The sequence below is a fragment of the Zootoca vivipara genome, chromosome 15, assembly GCF_963506605.1.
Source record: "Zootoca vivipara chromosome 15, rZooViv1.1, whole genome shotgun sequence".
Taxonomy (NCBI): Eukaryota; Metazoa; Chordata; class Lepidosauria; order Squamata; family Lacertidae; genus Zootoca; species Zootoca vivipara.
Window position 1 is genome coordinate 37,956,285 of NC_083290.1, and position 19,264 is coordinate 37,975,548.

The window sequence follows — 19,264 nt, forward strand, 5'->3', positions numbered from 1 at the left end:
TTGGCCAATCTCCTCTTCAGTCTCTGGAGTCTGAACTGCTCTCTGCCAAAGTCTCTTCCTCCTCACTAAATCCTGTTACTTCTGCTTCTGACTCAATCTGCTGCTTCTTCTCCCTCTGACCATGCATCGTCGCCCTGCCACCAATCCCCTGGCTCTCAGCCTTCTTCCCCTGGGGGGTCCCTTGGGGGGTCCCCCAGCTGGTGCCTCCCACCACTCCTCAGCATCCAGCCAGTCTGTGATACCTGGAGATTGAACCCAGAGCTTCCTGCATAAAAAGCAGATGTTCTACCACTGAGCTACAGCTCTTCCAGAGACTTTTAAATGTATGGTGAATAATAGCCTCAGTGCTAACATTTGTTTTTTCTTTCTCAAATGTCCTTGGGTTCCCTATTTATTTACTTAAGAGTTTTCATCCTGGCATTTCATTTAACTGAGCTTGTATATTTCTATTGTCCTAGATCCTTTTTGCAAATTTGGTGCCTGAAATGGTAGACATTGTTGGAAGCACTAAACTACACAAGGGTTCCTACATGGTTGTGAAAGGCAGAAAGTGAGTAAATTCAAGTTCTCCTTTATTTTAATTACAACAACAACAACAACAACAACAACAACAACTCAGAATGTGAAAGTTTATTGTGATTGGTATTGCTTGATCATACTGGCTGCTGTTGAGTAAGAGATTGTGAGTATTGGTTGCCACTTCATTCCTGGGCCCAATTCCTGGTGCTCCTCTTAATTATAAAGCCCTAAATGACTCATGGTTTTCCCAGTAGTGATGTATGGAAGTGAGAGCTGGACCATAAAGAACGCTGATCGCCGAATAATTGATGCTTTTGAATTATGGTGCTGGAGGAGACTCTTGAGAGTCCCATGGACTTGCAAGAAGATCAAACCTATCCATTCTGAAGGAAATCAGCCCTGAGTGCTCACTGGAAAGGCTGATCGTGAAGCTGAGGCTCCAATACTTTGGCCACCTCATTTGCTATTTGAACGAGAAATGCTGTTTTCCCTAAATGAATGTAGATTAGGGCGGTAGAATCTTGCTTTCAAATAATGTTTTCTATGCTCTGGTGCAGCATATAAATCACAAAGCACTGAAGCATAGTTGAGTCCCAGCCTGACAGCACTACATGCAGATGTTTAGGGGTGGAGCAATGTGAAGTACAGAACTTTAGATTTTAACCTACTTTTGTCCCCTTTCATTAAATAAAAAAGTACCTTAGAAATTCATTGATAAAACACAATTACTTTTAAATTAGATAAATAGCAAAATCAATCAAATTTAGACAAGGAGCTTCTATATGCCTACTTGGGAGTAAGACTTATTTATTCAGTGGGATGTATTTATGTGTGAACATGATACATCTCAATTTGCAATATTTATTGTATTTTTAAAAGAATTATATACTGCTTAATTAACAAAAACTTCTAAGCAGACTTGAATATAGATTTGGATTGTCATGGTGGCAGCTACATTGGTCTGCAAGTTCCTAATTTGTAGTGTTGTGCTACATTTTCCAGACAATAAAATGATCTGTGGACATTTCTTCTTCCTGCAGATTTATTGTGGTTTGTGGTAATATCACTCTGAACAGCGTAACTACTTTCCTAAGGGACTTCTTATCCCCAGGCTCTGGGCAGGTTGAAACTGAGATTGTCTTTTTGGGAGAGTAAGTATATCACATTGATTTCAATGGGGGGGGGATACATACCATCCATAGCTGCCAAGTTCTCCCTTTTTTTAAGGGAAATTCCCTTATGCTGAATAGGCTTCCTCGCGAGAAAAGGGAAAACTTGGCAGCTACGATACCATCTAGGTTCCTGGAGTGGAAATTGCATTAATTCTTGCATCTGCTAGCAACACAACTACCATTCTTAAGTACCTTGCATTTTATGAACATATAATGATCACCTTCTTTAGTGCTGCACCAAATGTTTAGGGTGCAAGCAAAGCAAAGCAATCAGTAAGTGTGGCTGACTGTCACAATGAAATTGCAGGGAGAAAACCTATCTCTTACTACTTTATTGAGCAAGCAACACAGGAACAGCTGTGTACCTGGTACCTGAGTAACTTTTCATAGGAAGAAACAACTGCTCAGTTCCTGAGACATCCTTAGCTGTTGTGCCACAGGTCAAAGGCCCAACCATAGGGGGGCACTCCACACACACACACTTATTTGAGCAACGATCCCTTTTCTGGGTGACTGACAGAAGGAGGTAGGGTTGGAAGTACTTGAGAAATACAAACTAGCTGTTTCCTAGTTCTGCTGGATCTCTCAGCGGCTTTTGACACCATCGACCATAACATCCTTCTGGACCGTCTAGAGGGCTTGGGAGCTGGGGGCACTGTCATACAGTGGTTCCGCTCCTTCCTCCTGGGCCGTGTTCAGAAAGTGGTGGTGGGGGATGAGTGTTCAGACCCCTGGACTCTCACTTGTGGGGTGCCTCAGGGTTCTGCCCTCTCCCCCATGCTTTTTAACATCTACATGCAGCCGCTGGGAGAGATCATCAGGGGGTTTGGGCTGGGTGTTCATCAGTATGTGGATGATACCCAGCTCTACCTCTCTTTCAAATCAGAACCAGTGAAGGCGGTGAAGGTCCTGTGTGAGTGCCTGGAGGCGGTTGGAGGATGGATGGCGGCTAACAGATTGAGATTGAATCCTGACAAGACAGAAGTACTGTTTGTGGGGGACAGGAGGCGGGCAGGTGTAGAGGACTCCCTGGTCCTGATTGGGGTAACTGTGCCCCTGAAGGACCAGGTGCACAGCCTGGGAGTCATTTTGGACTCACAGCTGTCCATGGAGGCACAGGTCAATTCTGTGTCCAGGGCAGCTGTTTATCAGCTCCATCTGGTACGCAGGCTGAGTCCCTACCTGCCCGCGGACTGTCTCGCCAGAGTGGTGCATGCTCTAGTTATCTCTCGCTTGGACTACTGCAATGCGCTCTACGTGGGGCTACCTTTGAAGGTGACCTGGAAACTACAACTAACCCAGAATGCGGCAGCTAGACTGGTGACTGGGAGCGGCCGCCGAGACCACATAACACCGGTCCTGAAAGACCTACATTGGCTCCCAGTACGTTTCCGAGCACAATTCAATGTGTTGGTGCTGACCTTTAAAGCCCTAAACGGCCTCGGTCCAGTATACCTGAAGGAGCGTCTCCACCCCCATCGTTCTGCCCGGACACTGAGGTCCAGCCTCGAGGGCCTTCTGGCGGTTCCCTCGCTACGAGAAGCCAAGTTACAGGGAACCAGGCAGAAGGCCTTCTTGGTAGTGGCACCCACCCTGTGGAATGCCCTCCCGCCAGAGGTCAAAGAGAACAACAATTACCAGACCTTTAGAAGGCATCTCAAGGCAGCCCTGTTTAGGGAAGTTTTTAATGTTTGATGATTTTTTTGTATTTTAATATTTTGTTGGAAGCCACCCAGAGTGGGGTATAAATAATAAATTATTATTATTATTATTATTATTATTATTATTATTATTATTATTATTAAAATACTCTTGGTTGATTTTCAATAGGACCCTGCCTTGCTGAAAGGGAATGAGTGGTTTGAACTTTTCAGGATGGGCAAAATGATTACTTGATTTAGTACTTGCTGCACTCTTTTTGCTCCAGCAGCACATCTCTCTTTCTCTCTCTCTCTCTCTCTCTCTCTCTCTCTCTCTCTCTCACACACACACACACACACACACACACACACAGAGAGAGAGAGAGAGAGAGAGAGAGAGAGAGAGAGAGAGAGAGAGAGAGAGAGAGAGAGACTCTTCCAAGGGTGTTACTGCAGATGTTTAGAATGGTACTGAAAAAGGAACCATATGTTGTTGCACATACCCCAGCATCTGAGTGGTGAGAGGCTCCAGGGGTGTCAGTGCTTATCCAGGGTTCAGTTTCCTTGGGATGAAGGTCAACTGAGACTATGATATGCTTGTAGCATTTATGGTTTTATTTATACATATGTACAACCTGAGCATAGGATGGAAGGGCTTGCAGCATTAACATTCCAACAGACCTTGCCTCCCCATTTGGTTCCTAGCCCCACAGGCATACACTTGGATTAAGCACAGCCAAGAAAGTCATGCCTTTCTCAGCAATTTCCAACCGAGTCAAAACTGAAACACCAAAAACAAATTTCCCTGTCCTATTGTCTTCCTTCATCAGATAACCTGGCAACCAGCCAAGTGGGGGTGGCAGGGCAGGCTTCCCTCCTGAAAGCATAATCAGTTGTCACTTTGGCAAGGCATCTCTTAGCTAACTCTTTAAGATTTAAGATGCTGATGAGGCCAGCCAAGACCGCCACCTTCACAAATGAATTGGTTTAACCAGTTCACTATTAAATTCTAAGCATGGACACAGAATCACACACACACACACACACACACACACACACACACACACACACACTCATACACTCATTCTTAGGAATTGATGAACACCTTCATTCTCTCTGCATACATTTTCTCCTATCTAGAAATGATCCAGGTCTGGAACTGGAAACTATATTTAGATGTTATGCTGCATATTCCACTTTCTTCCAAGGTTCTGTGATGAAGACTGAAGATCTGCAGAGAGTTAAGGTAAGACTTCCGCTTCTTCATGAACCGAGTCTAGTGGGAGAGTGCCTTAGCTGTGAATTCTCTTTTGCAGAACCAAAGGAATGATAGAAATATAGGAAGTTGCATTATACCAAGTCAGACAATTGCTCATCTAGTTCAGCGTTGTCCATACTGCAGAAGTTGAGGTTCCCAATCTTAACTCCAAGATGCCAGAGATGAGTGGGGGACCTTCTATGTGCCAAGCAGATGCTATACCACTGAGCAACAGCCTTTCTTGCAATTTGCAGGTGTTTACTGAGTTTGAGTTGGAAATAATCTTCCTGCACTAGGAAAGTAACACTCCATCTTGAGTTGATCCCAAGCCCCTGTGAGTCTGGGGCAGAGTTGAAAAGGAATGCAGAATGAGCAGAGCCCCCCCCCCCCCAATATTTATCCTGGAAAGCTTGAATAGTAATTATACGAACAGCCAGTAACTAAGGGTTGAAAACTTTATTAGAACCACGGAATAACTTTTGTTCTGATTCCTGCCTGGGCATAAAACAACAACTGTCAACAGCCAGAATGGAAACTGAAACTCAACCAAAGCATGTGATTTGTTCCTAAGGGGCAATATACAGTACAGTATATAGTTATTATAACTATAGTGTAGTGGCGGTGGCTGCTGATTCAGTGCAGATGCTTAGCTAGGTAGGTCAATGGTTTGATCCTCATCCTTGGCAGCTTCTTCCAGTCCAAGGATGAGGAATCTTTGGCTCACCAGATGTTGTTGCACTCAAACTCCCATCAACCCCCGTTAGTAGGCCAGTGACCAACAAGAATGGAAGTTGGACTCCAGCAACCTCTAGAATGCCACACACTCTCCATTCCTACCCTATTCTGTTGGGAAACATTCACAATTGCCCACTACAGATATTTGCCCTTGTTATAACAACAAGCAACTTACCATTCTGTTTATTTGAGTGTTTGTTTCTTTAATTTATTTCACAGTTGAGCTGAATTTGGATCATGTGAGCTGATGGAGGGAGGGCCTGGAAGCAGACATTCACCCCCCCCCCAAGTGCTACCACATCCTCCCATTAGGGTGTAGGAGTTGTCAGCCTGAGGCTACTGAGAGGAGCTCTGCTGCAGCAGTGGAGCTTAAATTCAAGGAGGAAATTTAGAAAAGCAGAGAAGATCCTAAGAAAGAATTTCAATATTTTTGTCCTCCCCTGGAAAAGAGAGAGAAGAAAATCACCTAAATGTGCTTTTCCAATTTGCTGTGAATGGAGTATCAAATTGGAGAGGATGACATTCCCCCCAATCTCTTTTCTTAGGGGAAGTTGTTGTTTAGAGGTTTAGTATGGGTGGACTAAGCCCAGCTGAACACAGATTTACTTTAGAGTAAATATGAATAAGATTAGGCTGCCAACTTACTTCTAGCCTCCGCTCTATTCTCTTGTTCGGAAATAGATGGAGAATGCTGACGCATGTCTCATCTTGGCTGACACATGTTCTCCCAACCCCTATATCGAGGATACTACTAACATCATGAGGTAAGACAGGATTTTTTATGCTGGGGGGGGAGAGAAAAGTGTTAAGTATAATAGTTTAATTGTACTTTGAAATAGAGAATGACTTTCTGTGTATTGCTAAAGAGGCATGGAAATTGCCATAGGAGTTAAAGAAAAGCTCTCTGGTGGGTTAATGATTAACTGTTAATGTATCTCTGCTCTGCTCTCTCATGTGGTATTTAACTTCAGATCACATGAAAAACGTATTCAGTTGCAAATAGCCATTTTGAAGAAAGTTGTTCTTTTTCTGAAAGCCACAGAGGACAAAGGATGGGATAATGCAGGGGTCAGCAAACCTTTTCAGCAGGGGGCCGGTCCACTGTCCCTCAGACCTTGTGGGGGGCCGGTGTCAGGAGTATGGGCAGAAGTCAGGCCTGTGGTGCTTTGCAGGACTGGGGCCTGCCTTAGCTTGTGCTGGAGAAGCAAGGCGTGGCCACACAGGTGAAGACCTCAGCTTGTGCTGGAGAGGCAAGGAGTAGTTTCTCAGGTGAGGCCACTTGTTATCTCACTGCACCTGGTGGCAGGAGCTGGGAGGGATAAAAGCCCAGCATTTCCCTTCAGCTCTTTGCCACAGCAACGCTTTCCCTGCCTGGTTGCATCTGGCCTCTTGATCCTTGCTCCTTGGACCCTTGCCTTGCCGACGTCTTGATCCCTGCTCCGTGGACCCTTGCCTTGCCGACGTCTTGATCCTTGCTCCTTGGACCCTTGCCTTGCCGACGTCTTGATCCCTGCTCCATGGACCCTTGCCTTGCCGACGTCTTGATCCTTGCTCCGTGGACCCTTGCCTTGCCGACGTCTTGATCCTTGCTCCGTGGACCGGACCGTGACAGCCGGACTATATTTTGGGAAAAAATATGAATGAATTCCTATGCCCCACAAATAACCCAGAGATGCATTTTAAATAAAAGCACACATTCTACTCATGTAAAAACATGCTGATTCCCAGACTGTCCGCGGGCCAGATTGAGAAGGTGATTGGGCCGCATCCGGCCCCCAGGGCCTTAGTTTGGGGACCCAGGGATAATGATTTCTCTTCAGGAGAACATGGCCTTAGGCTGGAATGCAGGCTATGAGAAAGACAGAGCTTTGTTTTTAACTCAGATCATAGTTATTTTATATTTGTAAGAAGTACTTAGACAAACATGTGGTTTTGCTTTTATACAACTTTCTGGATGTAACATTGGTTGTTTTGTGTCTGTTTTGGAACAAGTTCCGTTAGTAGAGCTTTGAAACCATAGACCCAAACCATCTTAAAAAATTGTCTTGTAGGTTGCTTGTTCTTTCATTTTTTGAATAGGAACAACACAATAGTTCTACTGACCAGGTGATATGTAGGTTTTTCTGGAGCTAAACTCTGCTTTTCAGATTCCCTTTTCGTGTTGTTATGTAGAACAGATGTAAGCCTAGTTCTAGTACACCAGTGTGTGGAGTGAATCACTTTAGATTGCTTGTGGAGAATTACACAGTTGTGAATGCATCTATCTATTTATTTGTAAGGAAAACTCTGAACATAGCCATTTTCTTGATCTACCAATTTGGTTTGCTAAAACCTTACTCTCTGACAAGAATATTTTTAATGGAGAGCTATTCCTTTATGCAAGTCCCAACCTGCAATCTGGAGTGGCTGAAATGAGATTTAGGCTTAATACATCAGTGACAACTGGGTCTTAGTCATCTGTATGATACATACTGTATCAAGATTAAGCATGGATAAGTCTGTCAATCCTAGTTTCTCTCAATTTTTTATTTTTCCAATGATATGTTCAGTTTTCACATTGGCTTATGGTTGTTGTTGTTGTTGTTTTTTAAATACCCTCAGCATGAATCTCAGAAGCAGAACAGGCAAAGTAGGGTGGGATTCATGGTTCTGGAACTACAACTATTTTCTTTTTCATGCAGGGTACTGTCCATCAAGAATCACTTCCCAAACACCAAAGTCATATTACAGATCATCCAGTCTTCTAACAAGGTTGGGCTGTCTATTTATCTATGGTGTATATTAGTTTCAGACGAATCCCAAATCCTAAGCCAAAGTGTGGTGACTCAGAGATATTCTTGGAATCTATCAGGCACCATCCCAAGTTGAAATGAGGTTGTTCCAAAGTGTCATGTGATGCCTTAGTGACTCAGACACCAACAACATGCTGTAGATCAGGCATGTCAAACCTGCGGCCCTCCAGATGTTTTGGACTACAATTCCCATCTTCCCCAACCACTGGTCCTGCTAGCTAGGGATCATGGGAGTTGTAGGCCAAAACATCTGGAGGGCCGCAGGTTTGACATGCCTGCTGTAGATGAATGTAAAACTATGTGCTTAGAACCCAGTGGTGGGAAAACTTTTCCAGCCTGAGGGCCACATTCCTTTCTTGACAGCCTTCCAGGGTGGGTGTCTTTTCCTTAGCGGCCACATAGTCCTGTTTGTCTGTTTTAATTGGAAACTTAATATTCTGCTGTTTCTCATCCTTTCACATTCCCCCCACCCCTTTTCGCCTGAAACAGGTCTACCTTCCAAAGCTCCCCAACTGGGACTGGAGGAGAGGGGATAGTATAATCTGCTTTGCTGAGCTCAAACTTGGGCTAATAGCACAGAGTTGTGTGGTGCCCGGCTTGACTACACTGTTGACCAGTCTGTTCATTAGGGAAGACTCCAAGGTAATTCATTTTCCAATTCTTTAATGAGTGTTGAGTTAACCAGAGCCTTCCAGATTTATCAGTACAGCTGTTCCACTGTTTACAGTTAAATAAATAAATTAAATAACCACGGGCTAGGGGTGATTCTCCATAGAACCTGCAGCCCTCTAGATATCTGGATGACAGCTAGGGATGCAGAAGGAATTTGTTTGGTGTGCTTTTTGCAGTGGACTCTCCATACCTGACACTCCCAAACTTATTTGTAGATCAGAATGCAACTCCCAGTTTATATAATAATGCATGGGAGTATATTACATTGCACACACATACAGGGTGAGTCCTTTAAAAGAGGCCCCATGGATACAGAGTACACATGTTCCATGGGGCCTCTTTTACCCCCTTTTTTTCTCTGTATCACTACACACACACACACACACACACAGAGAGAGAGAGAGAGAGAGAGAGAGAGAGAGAGAGAGAGAGAGAAAGCTTTATTGCAGTCCATAGACCCAAAGCACAGAGCAACAATAGTATATAGCAACAGTTAACAAGGTGTAAGTTTGGCCTTCCTAGGCAACAGAGGAGCTTTAGGCTATACATACTAATTTCTGATTTTTACTGCCTCTGAGAGGAATTTTGCTACAGCCAGTATAATAGTATCAATCATATCCTCAAGGAGAACATGGACATGGAAAGAGCCAGCAATTTCAGGTTATTCTGTTAATATTGGATTGATTAGGTGCTGTCTGACCTGTTTATACAGACTACCTTATAATAAAATAGGCTTCATACATTCAACATTCTGGGAACATGGGCACAGCCTATCTTGGTATGAGACACCAGCCAATCTTCCCCTCAGTACTTCAAATGGCAAAACAGATGGTGATAGATATGGTCAAATATATATATGGCGATAGTTAGATACAGTCAAATATATATGACCATATATATGACCACACACACACACACAAACACCGTATTTTTTCCGTGTATAAAACACCCCCATGTATAAGACGACCCCTATTTTTTAAATCCAAAGTTAAGAAAATGCACTATGCACTGTCCATGTATAAGACGACCGCTTATTTTAAACTTCAAAAATTCAGGAAAAAATATGGTCTTAGTCTTATACATGGAAAAAATATCACACACACACACACACACACACACACACACACACACACACGAGATCATATATTTCTGAATGCAACAAGGCTTGAACAAGGTTTTAAAAAATAAATATGTTATATCTATTTATATCAATGTTACAGTAATGTTCTTGAAGCAGTTAAACAACAACAAAAAATAGTGTTGTGAAATTGACAGTGAAATCAACAAACAACAAACTCACAATAGCAGAGTGCATTTCATCTAACTTAGTTGTTAGATAATAATAATAATAATAATAATAATAATAATAATAATAATAATAATTTATTATTTATACCCCACCCATCTGGCTGGGTTTCCCCAGCCACTCTGGGCGGCTTCCAAATGAATATTAAAAACAGTACAGCATCAAACATTAAAAACTTCCCTAAACAGGGCCGCCTTCAGTTGTCTTCTAAATGTAAAATAGTTGTTTATTGCCTTGACATCTGCTGGGAGGGCGTTCCACAGGGCGGGTGCCACTACCGAGAAGGCCCTCTGTCTGGTTCCCTGTAACCTCGCTTCCTCACTTCTCGCAATGAGGGAACCGCCAGAAGGCTTTCGGTGCTGGATCTCAGTGTCCGGGCTGAATGGTGGGGGTGGAGACGCTCCTTCAGGTATACAGGACCGAGGCCATTTAGGGCTTAGATGTTAGATGTTGTTAGTTGGCCAGATGATGATGTCAATGATGATATTTGTTACAGAAACTGATGAATTTGAATAAGCACCTACTTGAAATAGAAGGCCAGGATTATAAAGTGATGACTCAGCTTCTATCCAATGATTTTATTGACATGTCCTTCAAAGACGTGGCCAAGTAAGTCCAGGATTTCCCACCACCACTGCCTTAGTTGATTCGTGAGAACATGAATTCTTTACTGGGTCACACCAGACACATCTTGTCCAGCATTCTGTTCCCACAGTGAAAAATCAGATATCTATGGGAAGCCCACAAACATGGCATGAGCACCACAACACTGTCCTGCTCATGCTTCACAGCCACTGGTATTCAAAGTCTTGTTGCTTATGGGCCTCATTCCATCCAGGGGTTTGTGTTGTAAGCGAAGGAAGCCAATGGATGGGTCTAGTGTGTGGTAACATTGTCTTGCTCTTCACTCATGCATAAGAATCATTTTGCCTGAGTAGAGCTCATGGGGCAGCTCACTCACATTGTGTTTTACCTGTTGGGCAAATGTCTCCAACAGGTTTTAAGAACTGATAAAGTTTTCAGCAATGGTTGCTACTTTGAATCCCCCAGATTCCCCTCCTTTCTTCACTTGTTTGTTCCTTTGTCAATAACACAAACTGATCTCTTTCTTAGATTGTGCTTTTTGAAGCTGGATCTCATGCTGCTTGCTATCGAGTTTCGATCTGACATGCAAGGAAATAGGTGGGCACCTATCCTTCTGAACTCCTTGCATTTAACAGGATTAACTATGATACCCTAAACTCCTTGGGTTGGAATGTCCCCAGGGCCAGAGCAACCTGCCTAGGACCTGAGCAGGACAGATTGCTGTGAGGGTACAGAAAAACAGAGGAAGGAATACCTTATGTATAGATAAACTGCGACAAGAGAGCCCCGTTGGGCCTCAGAATAGCCATGCCAAGGGGAGACGGTGAAGTACGTTACAAAATTGTGCCAACCCTGCTGGCATCAGATCTAAAGGATCTTTGTTCTTCCAACATAACCCCTCCCAAACACTTCTTTCTTCTTATCTCCAGCAGAAGCCCATGGGCTTATCCATACTTGTCCCACTGCTTTCCTCCAGGGAAAACTGCTTTTTAGAGCTGAATTGGAGCAAATTGCAACCGGGACTTGCCCTGGATTGCCATTTGTTCTGATCTATCACTAAAGAGTGGGTCTTCCCTTGGAAAGGAACGTGGCAAGGGGGAAACTGCTCAGGCCTGTGCTTTCCAGGCGTGACACAAATGGAAGTGTGGGCAAGCTCTTGGAAAGGCAAAACACCACTCCATTATGTCAGCCTGGATAGCTCAGTTGGTTAGAGCATGGTGCTGATAGCCCCATGGTTGCAGGTTCAATCCCTGTATGGGATGGCTGCATGTTCCTGCATTTCAGGGGTTGGACTAGATGATAATCAGGGTTTCTTCCAAGTCTATAATTCTATGTTTTAATGCCTCTGTAGGGAATTCAAGTGGTGAAACTTTGGATGTGATAGCAGATTCACTTACTGTACTTTGAGTAGGGATGGGGTACTTAGGCCCCTTCAGTAGTTGCTGGACTACAGATCCCATTTTCCCCTGGTGCTGGCAGGGGCCTGGTGAGAGTTGGAGTCCAACTACATTTGGAAGAAACAGGTTTTCTCCCCCTGATTTAAACCCAATTCAGTCTCTGCCTGCTTTGTTTGGCTCATTGGGTAGTCACCCCACTTGGCAGATGGAACAATCAGATTAGTTGCTAAGGTCTTGGCACTACATCCAAGGCTTCTCTACTTCTGTCTCTCTTTTTTGCTCATGTAAATATTTGCCTTCCATAGAAGAAGTAGGTCACCAGGATTTAATGTTGGAGTTATTTTGTTGGAGACACAGAATTCAGTAAATTGGGGAAGCTCTTCAAGTGATCCTGGACAAATCTGCATTTGCACCCTCCGTTTGCCCTAAAGATCATCTTTCCCCATCACCTCCTGCTCTCTGACTCTGCATGTAGCAGCTGTACAGATTTAATACAAATGTTTAAAAATTTAAACAGTAAACTAAGGGAGGCTTAAATGACATTTCTTCTTGTTCTCAACCTGTTTGACAATAGCATCCTGATCAATCCACCTTCCATGATTAAACTCCATTTCGACACAATGGGCTTTTTCATCGCCAAATCTACAGTGCAACTCAATAGGTAATTTCTTTAATTACTTGCATCCACATTTGAATACAGTTCAAAGTTGTTAAACATTGGAGTAGATGTCAAACATCGGCCAGGTGTTTTTGTAACATTGTTATTTTGTGCTGTGTTTCACAGCCAAAGAAGGGAAACACTCGTCGTTTATATATACAAGTGAATACAGGTGGGGAGGAATCTCGCATTTAAATGTGAACCTACCTAATTTGCAATTTCCAAACAATATGCAAACCCACACAGTTCTGCCCTTTGAAATTTGCACGAATTGTTGTGATTGCATTATTATTTTTTTAAAAAATGCTACAAAAGGCATATTGTCAGAGAAAGCATGCAACAAAATGCACATATCCTTCCCCAGCACAAATACAGCCTTGGCTCATGCACAACACATATAATAGGTGTGGGGAGCTTTTGGTCTCCCAAATGTTGCTGAACTATAACTTTTATCAGCCCAGCTTGCATTGTCAATGGCCAGAGATGATGGGAATAGGAATTCAGCAATATCTTGATGGTCAAAGATTTCCCACACCTGACATATAAGGACACACATTTGTGAATGACATGCCTGCCCCCCATTTCCCCCCCTCACATATCACTGCTATACCCAGAATTGGGAGAGGTGAAAGGAATTAATTTTCTCCACCATATAATATTATTACAAGCCTGTATCTTTTCCCATAAAATGAATCAACATTGCAGACTTTGATTCCAATCTCCCCTCATCCGATGCACTTTACAAACTTATAATAACATTCTCTTCATCGTCACAAAACCCACCGTTCCTTCTCCCTCCTCTCTACTCCCAGGCCTAACTTCCCTAACTGTCGCTTTCTCAAAAGTCAAATTCCCTTGACAACATTTGTCCAGACTGTTCAGAACTATCTTTCTCCCCTCCCTTGCCACACACAACTGGATACATTTTTTTAAAAAAACGATCACCTGTTTTCTACATACAACTTATGAAAGATATTAAAAACCAAAACAGAAACATTATTCTGGAAGCATTTAGAAAATTAAAATAGGTTGAGGCACACATATTCTGGAAGCATTTAAGAATTCTTACTTTTTCTATTTTCAATCAGTTTTATGGTTGCTTTTTAAAAATGTTATCATGCCTTGTGAACCTATGTTGAAAAGTAGGCAAAAACAAAATAACAAAAGAAAATACAGCCAGTGTGGGGTTAGAGTGGTTCAAATCACCAGTTCAAATCTCCATTTGGCCTGGAGCTCACTGGGTGACCTTGGACCGGTCACTGCCTCTAAGCCTAACCTACTTCACAGGGTTGTTTCGGAGACTAAATGTGTTTGGACCATGTACAGCACCTTGAGCTCCTTGGAGAAAAGGGTAGGATATAAATGCAATGCAATGCAGTAATACAGACCACAAATAAACAAGGAAATGCATATATACAGAGAACTGTTCTGACTATGTTCTGTCCTGTTAAATTTAATCCAGATTATTTTTCTTTTCCTTTGTTGTCTAGGGCACGGTTTTACTGTAGACAATGCCACAGTGATATTATGAATCCAGAGCTAATTGTAAAATGTCGTTGCAAAACGAAAGCCATGAGAAAAGCCTCACGCTCCCCTTCTGGTAAATTCTCCCTACATTTCAGACTGGACTAACCATGTATAAGTCAGAGGTGGATTGCATAGCTAGCCTTCAAGTCCGTCATCTATCAATTGTATTTTGATATAAAATGTATATCTCCAAAGATATGGGGGAAAGGAGACTCTTGTGTTCATAGCTGTGTGGTTTAGTAACGCCAACATGCATGACAAAGGCAGTTTATAGCAGTACTAGACTAGACTACTGCAATATGAGGGGCTGACTTTGAAGACAGTTCAGAATTGGGTGGCCAGACTTATACCTGTGACAAGGAGGACCAAGCTTACAACACTGGTCCATCTACACTAGCTTGTGCTTGGTTTCCATACCAAATTCAAAGGGCTGATTTTAACCTGTCAAGTCTTATATAGCTCAGGACCCCATTACCTTTTCCCATATGAACCTGCCTGGACCCACTTGCCATCTTCAGAAGCCCTTCTCAGAGGACTCCATTCGGGGGAATGTTCAGAGGGCGACTGCACAAGAAAAGGCCTTTTCCACAGGGACTCTCCATTTTTGGAATGTTCTTCCTAGGGAGGTGAACCTGGCTCCAAGTCTAAGATCTATTTGGTGCCCTCCCTGAAGTAGGGTTTTCGTTTAGTGGCAAGCATGAGCTGCCACTGCAGTCCAATGTGTGCAGGGGCATCGGAAAGTGGTTGTAGGGGCATGAGATTGCCAATTGGCAAGCCCTCTTTTACCAAGCTGCTGCCAGCGAGCGAGTTTTAGGACCACATGCCTGCATGTCCCTGACTGAAGCACCCCTCTGCTTCCACAACCACTGCCTTCTGGTGTTTAGTGATGGGAATTCCTCCTGAAGGATACTGCAAAGGGAGAAGGCTGCTTCATTGTTTGGGCTGTTTCACCAGCTACCTCTGAGCACAATCATAGCCAGTTGGGTCTTTGTTACTGGGAGCCATGCTTGTGCTAAGTTGCTATAACAGCACTGGGCAGCCCTCAGCAACCTGGTGCTCTACAGATGTTTGAACCACAGCTTCCATCAGGCCCATCCTTGCTGGCTGAGGCTGATGGACATTGTAGTCCAAAACATCCGGAGGCTACTAGGTTAATGAAGATGAGCACTGAGGCTTACCAAACAGGAACGTTTATCTCCCAGAGTATGTGAAGCTGTAGTTAATGCCAACTTTACTGCTTTGAGAACTGTTACTCCCATAGAGTGTTTGAAGTGGCCGTGGTCTGTTCAAGGATTTATTCTTAAACATTCTATCTTTTATTTGAACAGCAGATGGCAGGCAAGCCCCATTGCTAACCCAACTGTTTTGTCACTTTGGTAGATTTCACAGGAACACACATCCTCAGTGAGATCTCAGAAGCACACACCTGTGGGCTTGTTCACACATTACATTCATGAGAGATAGGGGTGGGGGTGGGGAATTCAGTTCAGTTCACTTTTAACATGAACCTACCAAATTCACACTTCCCCAAACCAATCTGTGAAATGAAAGACAGCTATCCTTTGAAATTCTCACTTTCTCTGAATTTTGTGCTGCAGTTCCCCAACCACATAATGTCTATGCAAATGTATATATTGGGGGAAAGTGTGCATTTAAAATTCATATATTAGTGAAACTAACACACATTACATTAGAGGAAATTGGTTATAATAATATTTAGGGTTGGATAAACATCTTACAAAATAAATGTGCATGTTTATGAGGAGAAATCTGCACTAAAATGCTGATAAAGTCTCACAAGGTCTAGCAAACTGACATGGAAATGTAGAAAACCCAATGTGATTTCTCTATAGTGTTCACATTTGGTGTCGAGTCTATGGCTACATAATATAAAAAAGCTGCTGCTCAGCCCAGTGTAGTTTCTTGTAATTACACAGCATTCAATTTCCACTGAAGTAGACCTTCCACACACCAAGTAAATGGAGCATCTTTGGCCAATGATTCAGTGGCCCTGGGACAGTGGACAGGTGGGGCATAAGTTTCCACAGTGCCCTTGCAGGAGTCTACAAGAAGTTGTATTATTCCATGGGAGCTCACATGGGGTGGGAAAGGCCAAGTGCTCAAAAGCTTTGCCCACAAGAAGATTGGGCACTCTTTGCCCGGTGAGCTATCGCACCTGCCTACCTGTGATGATAGTGGCCTCACTGAGCTCCTTGGGTCACTGATTAACAGGAGCAGAAAGGGATCTTTCTCTCAACATCAGTTGGCTCTTAATGAGTGTTTCATCATATTAGGCAATCTCAATGTTATGTGACAACTCTGTGTGGATATGGTATTGGGTAGGATCAGAATAGTAAGGGGCCTGGAGGAAAGATACAGTAGGTTCAGGGTATGCTCCTAGCTGAAGTAGAGCCCTGCAGGGCCAGAATGTCTCCCGTGATTGCCCAGTGGGATCTTGGATGCTGGCTGATCCTGTATGGTAGCCAGGGTCTAACACTAGTCAACTTCCATGGAAGGCTGGGCTGGACTGCAATCCCCACCATTGAACAGAATGCCATTCTAACAGCAAGTGATGATGGGAATCAATTATTGATCTTTTAAATATTCTCCATTCCTTATAGACTCTCTGTTTCATGTTGTTTCTTACTTTTCCTGATAACTTTTATATTTAAAGAATACTTTAAAAATCATTATAAGAAAGAAATTCTCTTGACAGAGCTAGACTGATGCTTGCAAAACAAAAAGTGTAAATAATATGTTAGGATATATGAAGATAACTGAATGTAATATGAGGCTGCACTTTATAAAGGAATAGACACAGTAAACAAAATCTTTTGGAAGTCTTTTAAAAGTTTATTCATAGAATTCTTTTTTTTCTTTTTTCTCTTCCTTTACGAAATTGTATTTGTATGAACATAAAGGACAATTTGTTATTATATTTATACAACAGAATTGCTGTATGTACTTGTTTTTCCTTATCTTCTTCTTCTTCTTTCTTCTTCTTCTTTTCTTTGTTCCAGCTTTGGTATTGAATATTGTTGTATATATATCCTCTTTTTTTAATTGAAACTAATAAAGATTAAATAATAATAATAATAATAATAATAATAATAATAATAGAAGATCCTTGCCCTATTACCATGCCAACCCCTCTTACCTGCTTTATAAACACTAAAGTTTCACCCAACACTGTTATTTGGTGTGTGATAACATTGTGAATATTTCCATGAAGCCCCCTCCCAAAGTGTGTCTACCTCTTTCTAAAGGCCAGTATCACTGGCTGTTCCTGCTAAAGCTCAGCACTGCTATTACCTCCTTGCCTTTCAGCAGGCGCACAAATTAGGACCCAACATTGGGGGGGCGGGACATGCATGCATGATGCCACATGTGTGATGCCTCCCCCCAGTCCAGCCAAGCCTGCTGGGATGCACGGGCGTCCCTTTGAGGATCACCAGAGCGCCTTCCCAGAAGGTTTTGTGGCGATCACGGCGGGGAGCAGGGAGGGTGAAAATCACCCTCTATGCCTCCTGTCCCTGCCCAGTGCTTGTTGGAGGCGGCGGAAGATGGCAGCCCCCTCAATAATGGAGGGGGCTCAACCCCCTGCCTATAGATAAAGCGGAGGAAGGGGGTGCTGTGGGTGCGGTCCACCCCGGGTCTCACCACTGAGGGGGTGACAAAATGCTGGGAGGCACTCACTGGTGGTGGCTGGGGCGCGTGCAGGCTCCGTGCTGCCCAAACGGTCCGTCCGCTGCCTCCCCCCCCCCAGCTGTAGGGCGGCTGATTGGGAGAAGGCAGGCAGACTCTGGAGGCCCCTTGGTGCACCCGCCCCTATGGTCAGCTTGCCCCGCCCTCACCCCGCCCCTGGGCGCACCACCCCAGGCCCCCAACCAGCTTCCTCTGCCGCTGGACATTGGTAGCTGCTGTTCCTTGTCTTCACAGTACCATAAATGGCTTGCACATCAGCTCTGGTCCAGAAAGGACAAGGTGAACAAGCAGGTGGGGGGAATTGTGAGGAGGTACAGGGAGTTCTTGCCAGCACGCCCACTTCCTGGAACATGGGTCTTAGCCCAACCATGTCAATGTTGACGCCATATTGGGATGATGATCTAATTGTTTGAACATTACCTTTTCACTTGGCTTAGGGCAGGCTTCCTCAACCTCGGACCTCTAGATGGTTTGAGACTACAATTCCCATCATCCCTGACCACTGGTCCTACTAGCTAGGGATCATGGGAGTTGTACCAAAAACATCTGGAGAGCCAAGTTTGAGGAAGCCTGGCTTAGGGGCTACCATGAACCTGAAACTGGTAATGAGATGCTTCTACATGCACTTATTTGCCACTATCAAAGTGACTTTGATTGATCCTAGGCTGCTGAAAAACAATTAAGACTAGCAAGAGAAGAAATGGCCTCTTAATGCTTTTTATTTCAGATAAGTTGAAAGCAGCGCACGATTCTACGAGCAGTTCACGCTCCCTTGGATTTTTCCCTTACCTGGATTTTCCCTTTCACACTGAGTCTGAGGTCAGGTAAGACATTGGGGAGATCTATGTGTGCACCATTTCCTGGTCCGAATTCCTTGTGAATTTGTGAGAGTGTGAAATGGGAGAATGGAGGTTATGCTTCTTTTAAAGTTGTGATTTTCTAAGCCTCCTTTGCACTTTACATCTAATGTGGGGGGCAGCTGGATTTGACTGGCTGAAGTTTGTCACTATTTATGGTGGAAATATTGAAATTTGGGGATTCTGTGCCACATTGCAAGCTGAGCCCAGATCAAACTGAATTCAGGCCTGGTTTGAAGAGGGGTTCTCACCCAACTGCCATTGGTTACATCTCTCTGACAGGTCTACCTCTTTTGAAGCAAAGGTCAGGCTCACTAGTGATAGGTCGCCCACATTTTCTTGCTGCTTTTTAGCGGGAGAATTCTCCCAAAAAATTCCAGAAGGGATTTGGCACATCCTGTAGGTGTGAGGAACCTTTGATATTTCAAATGCTGCTGAACT

General features: G+C 43.6%; 1 protein-coding gene across 1 annotated transcript in view; it reads left to right on the plus strand.

Annotated features, from left to right (window-relative positions):
• KCNU1 (potassium calcium-activated channel subfamily U member 1) overlaps positions 1-19,264 on the plus strand; it is an 86,845-nt gene that overhangs the window by 19,580 nt on the left and 48,001 nt on the right. The window contains exons 9-18 of the mRNA XM_060268599.1: positions 459-550; positions 1,560-1,670; positions 4,472-4,577; positions 6,006-6,088; positions 8,006-8,075; positions 8,606-8,758; positions 10,591-10,703; positions 11,208-11,276; positions 12,651-12,737; positions 14,225-14,334. Coding sequence (XP_060124582.1) covers positions 459-550; positions 1,560-1,670; positions 4,472-4,577; positions 6,006-6,088; positions 8,006-8,075; positions 8,606-8,758; positions 10,591-10,703; positions 11,208-11,276; positions 12,651-12,737; positions 14,225-14,334 — 994 coding nt within the window. The remainder of the gene's footprint in view (positions 1-458; positions 551-1,559; positions 1,671-4,471; positions 4,578-6,005; positions 6,089-8,005; positions 8,076-8,605; positions 8,759-10,590; positions 10,704-11,207; positions 11,277-12,650; positions 12,738-14,224; positions 14,335-19,264) is intronic.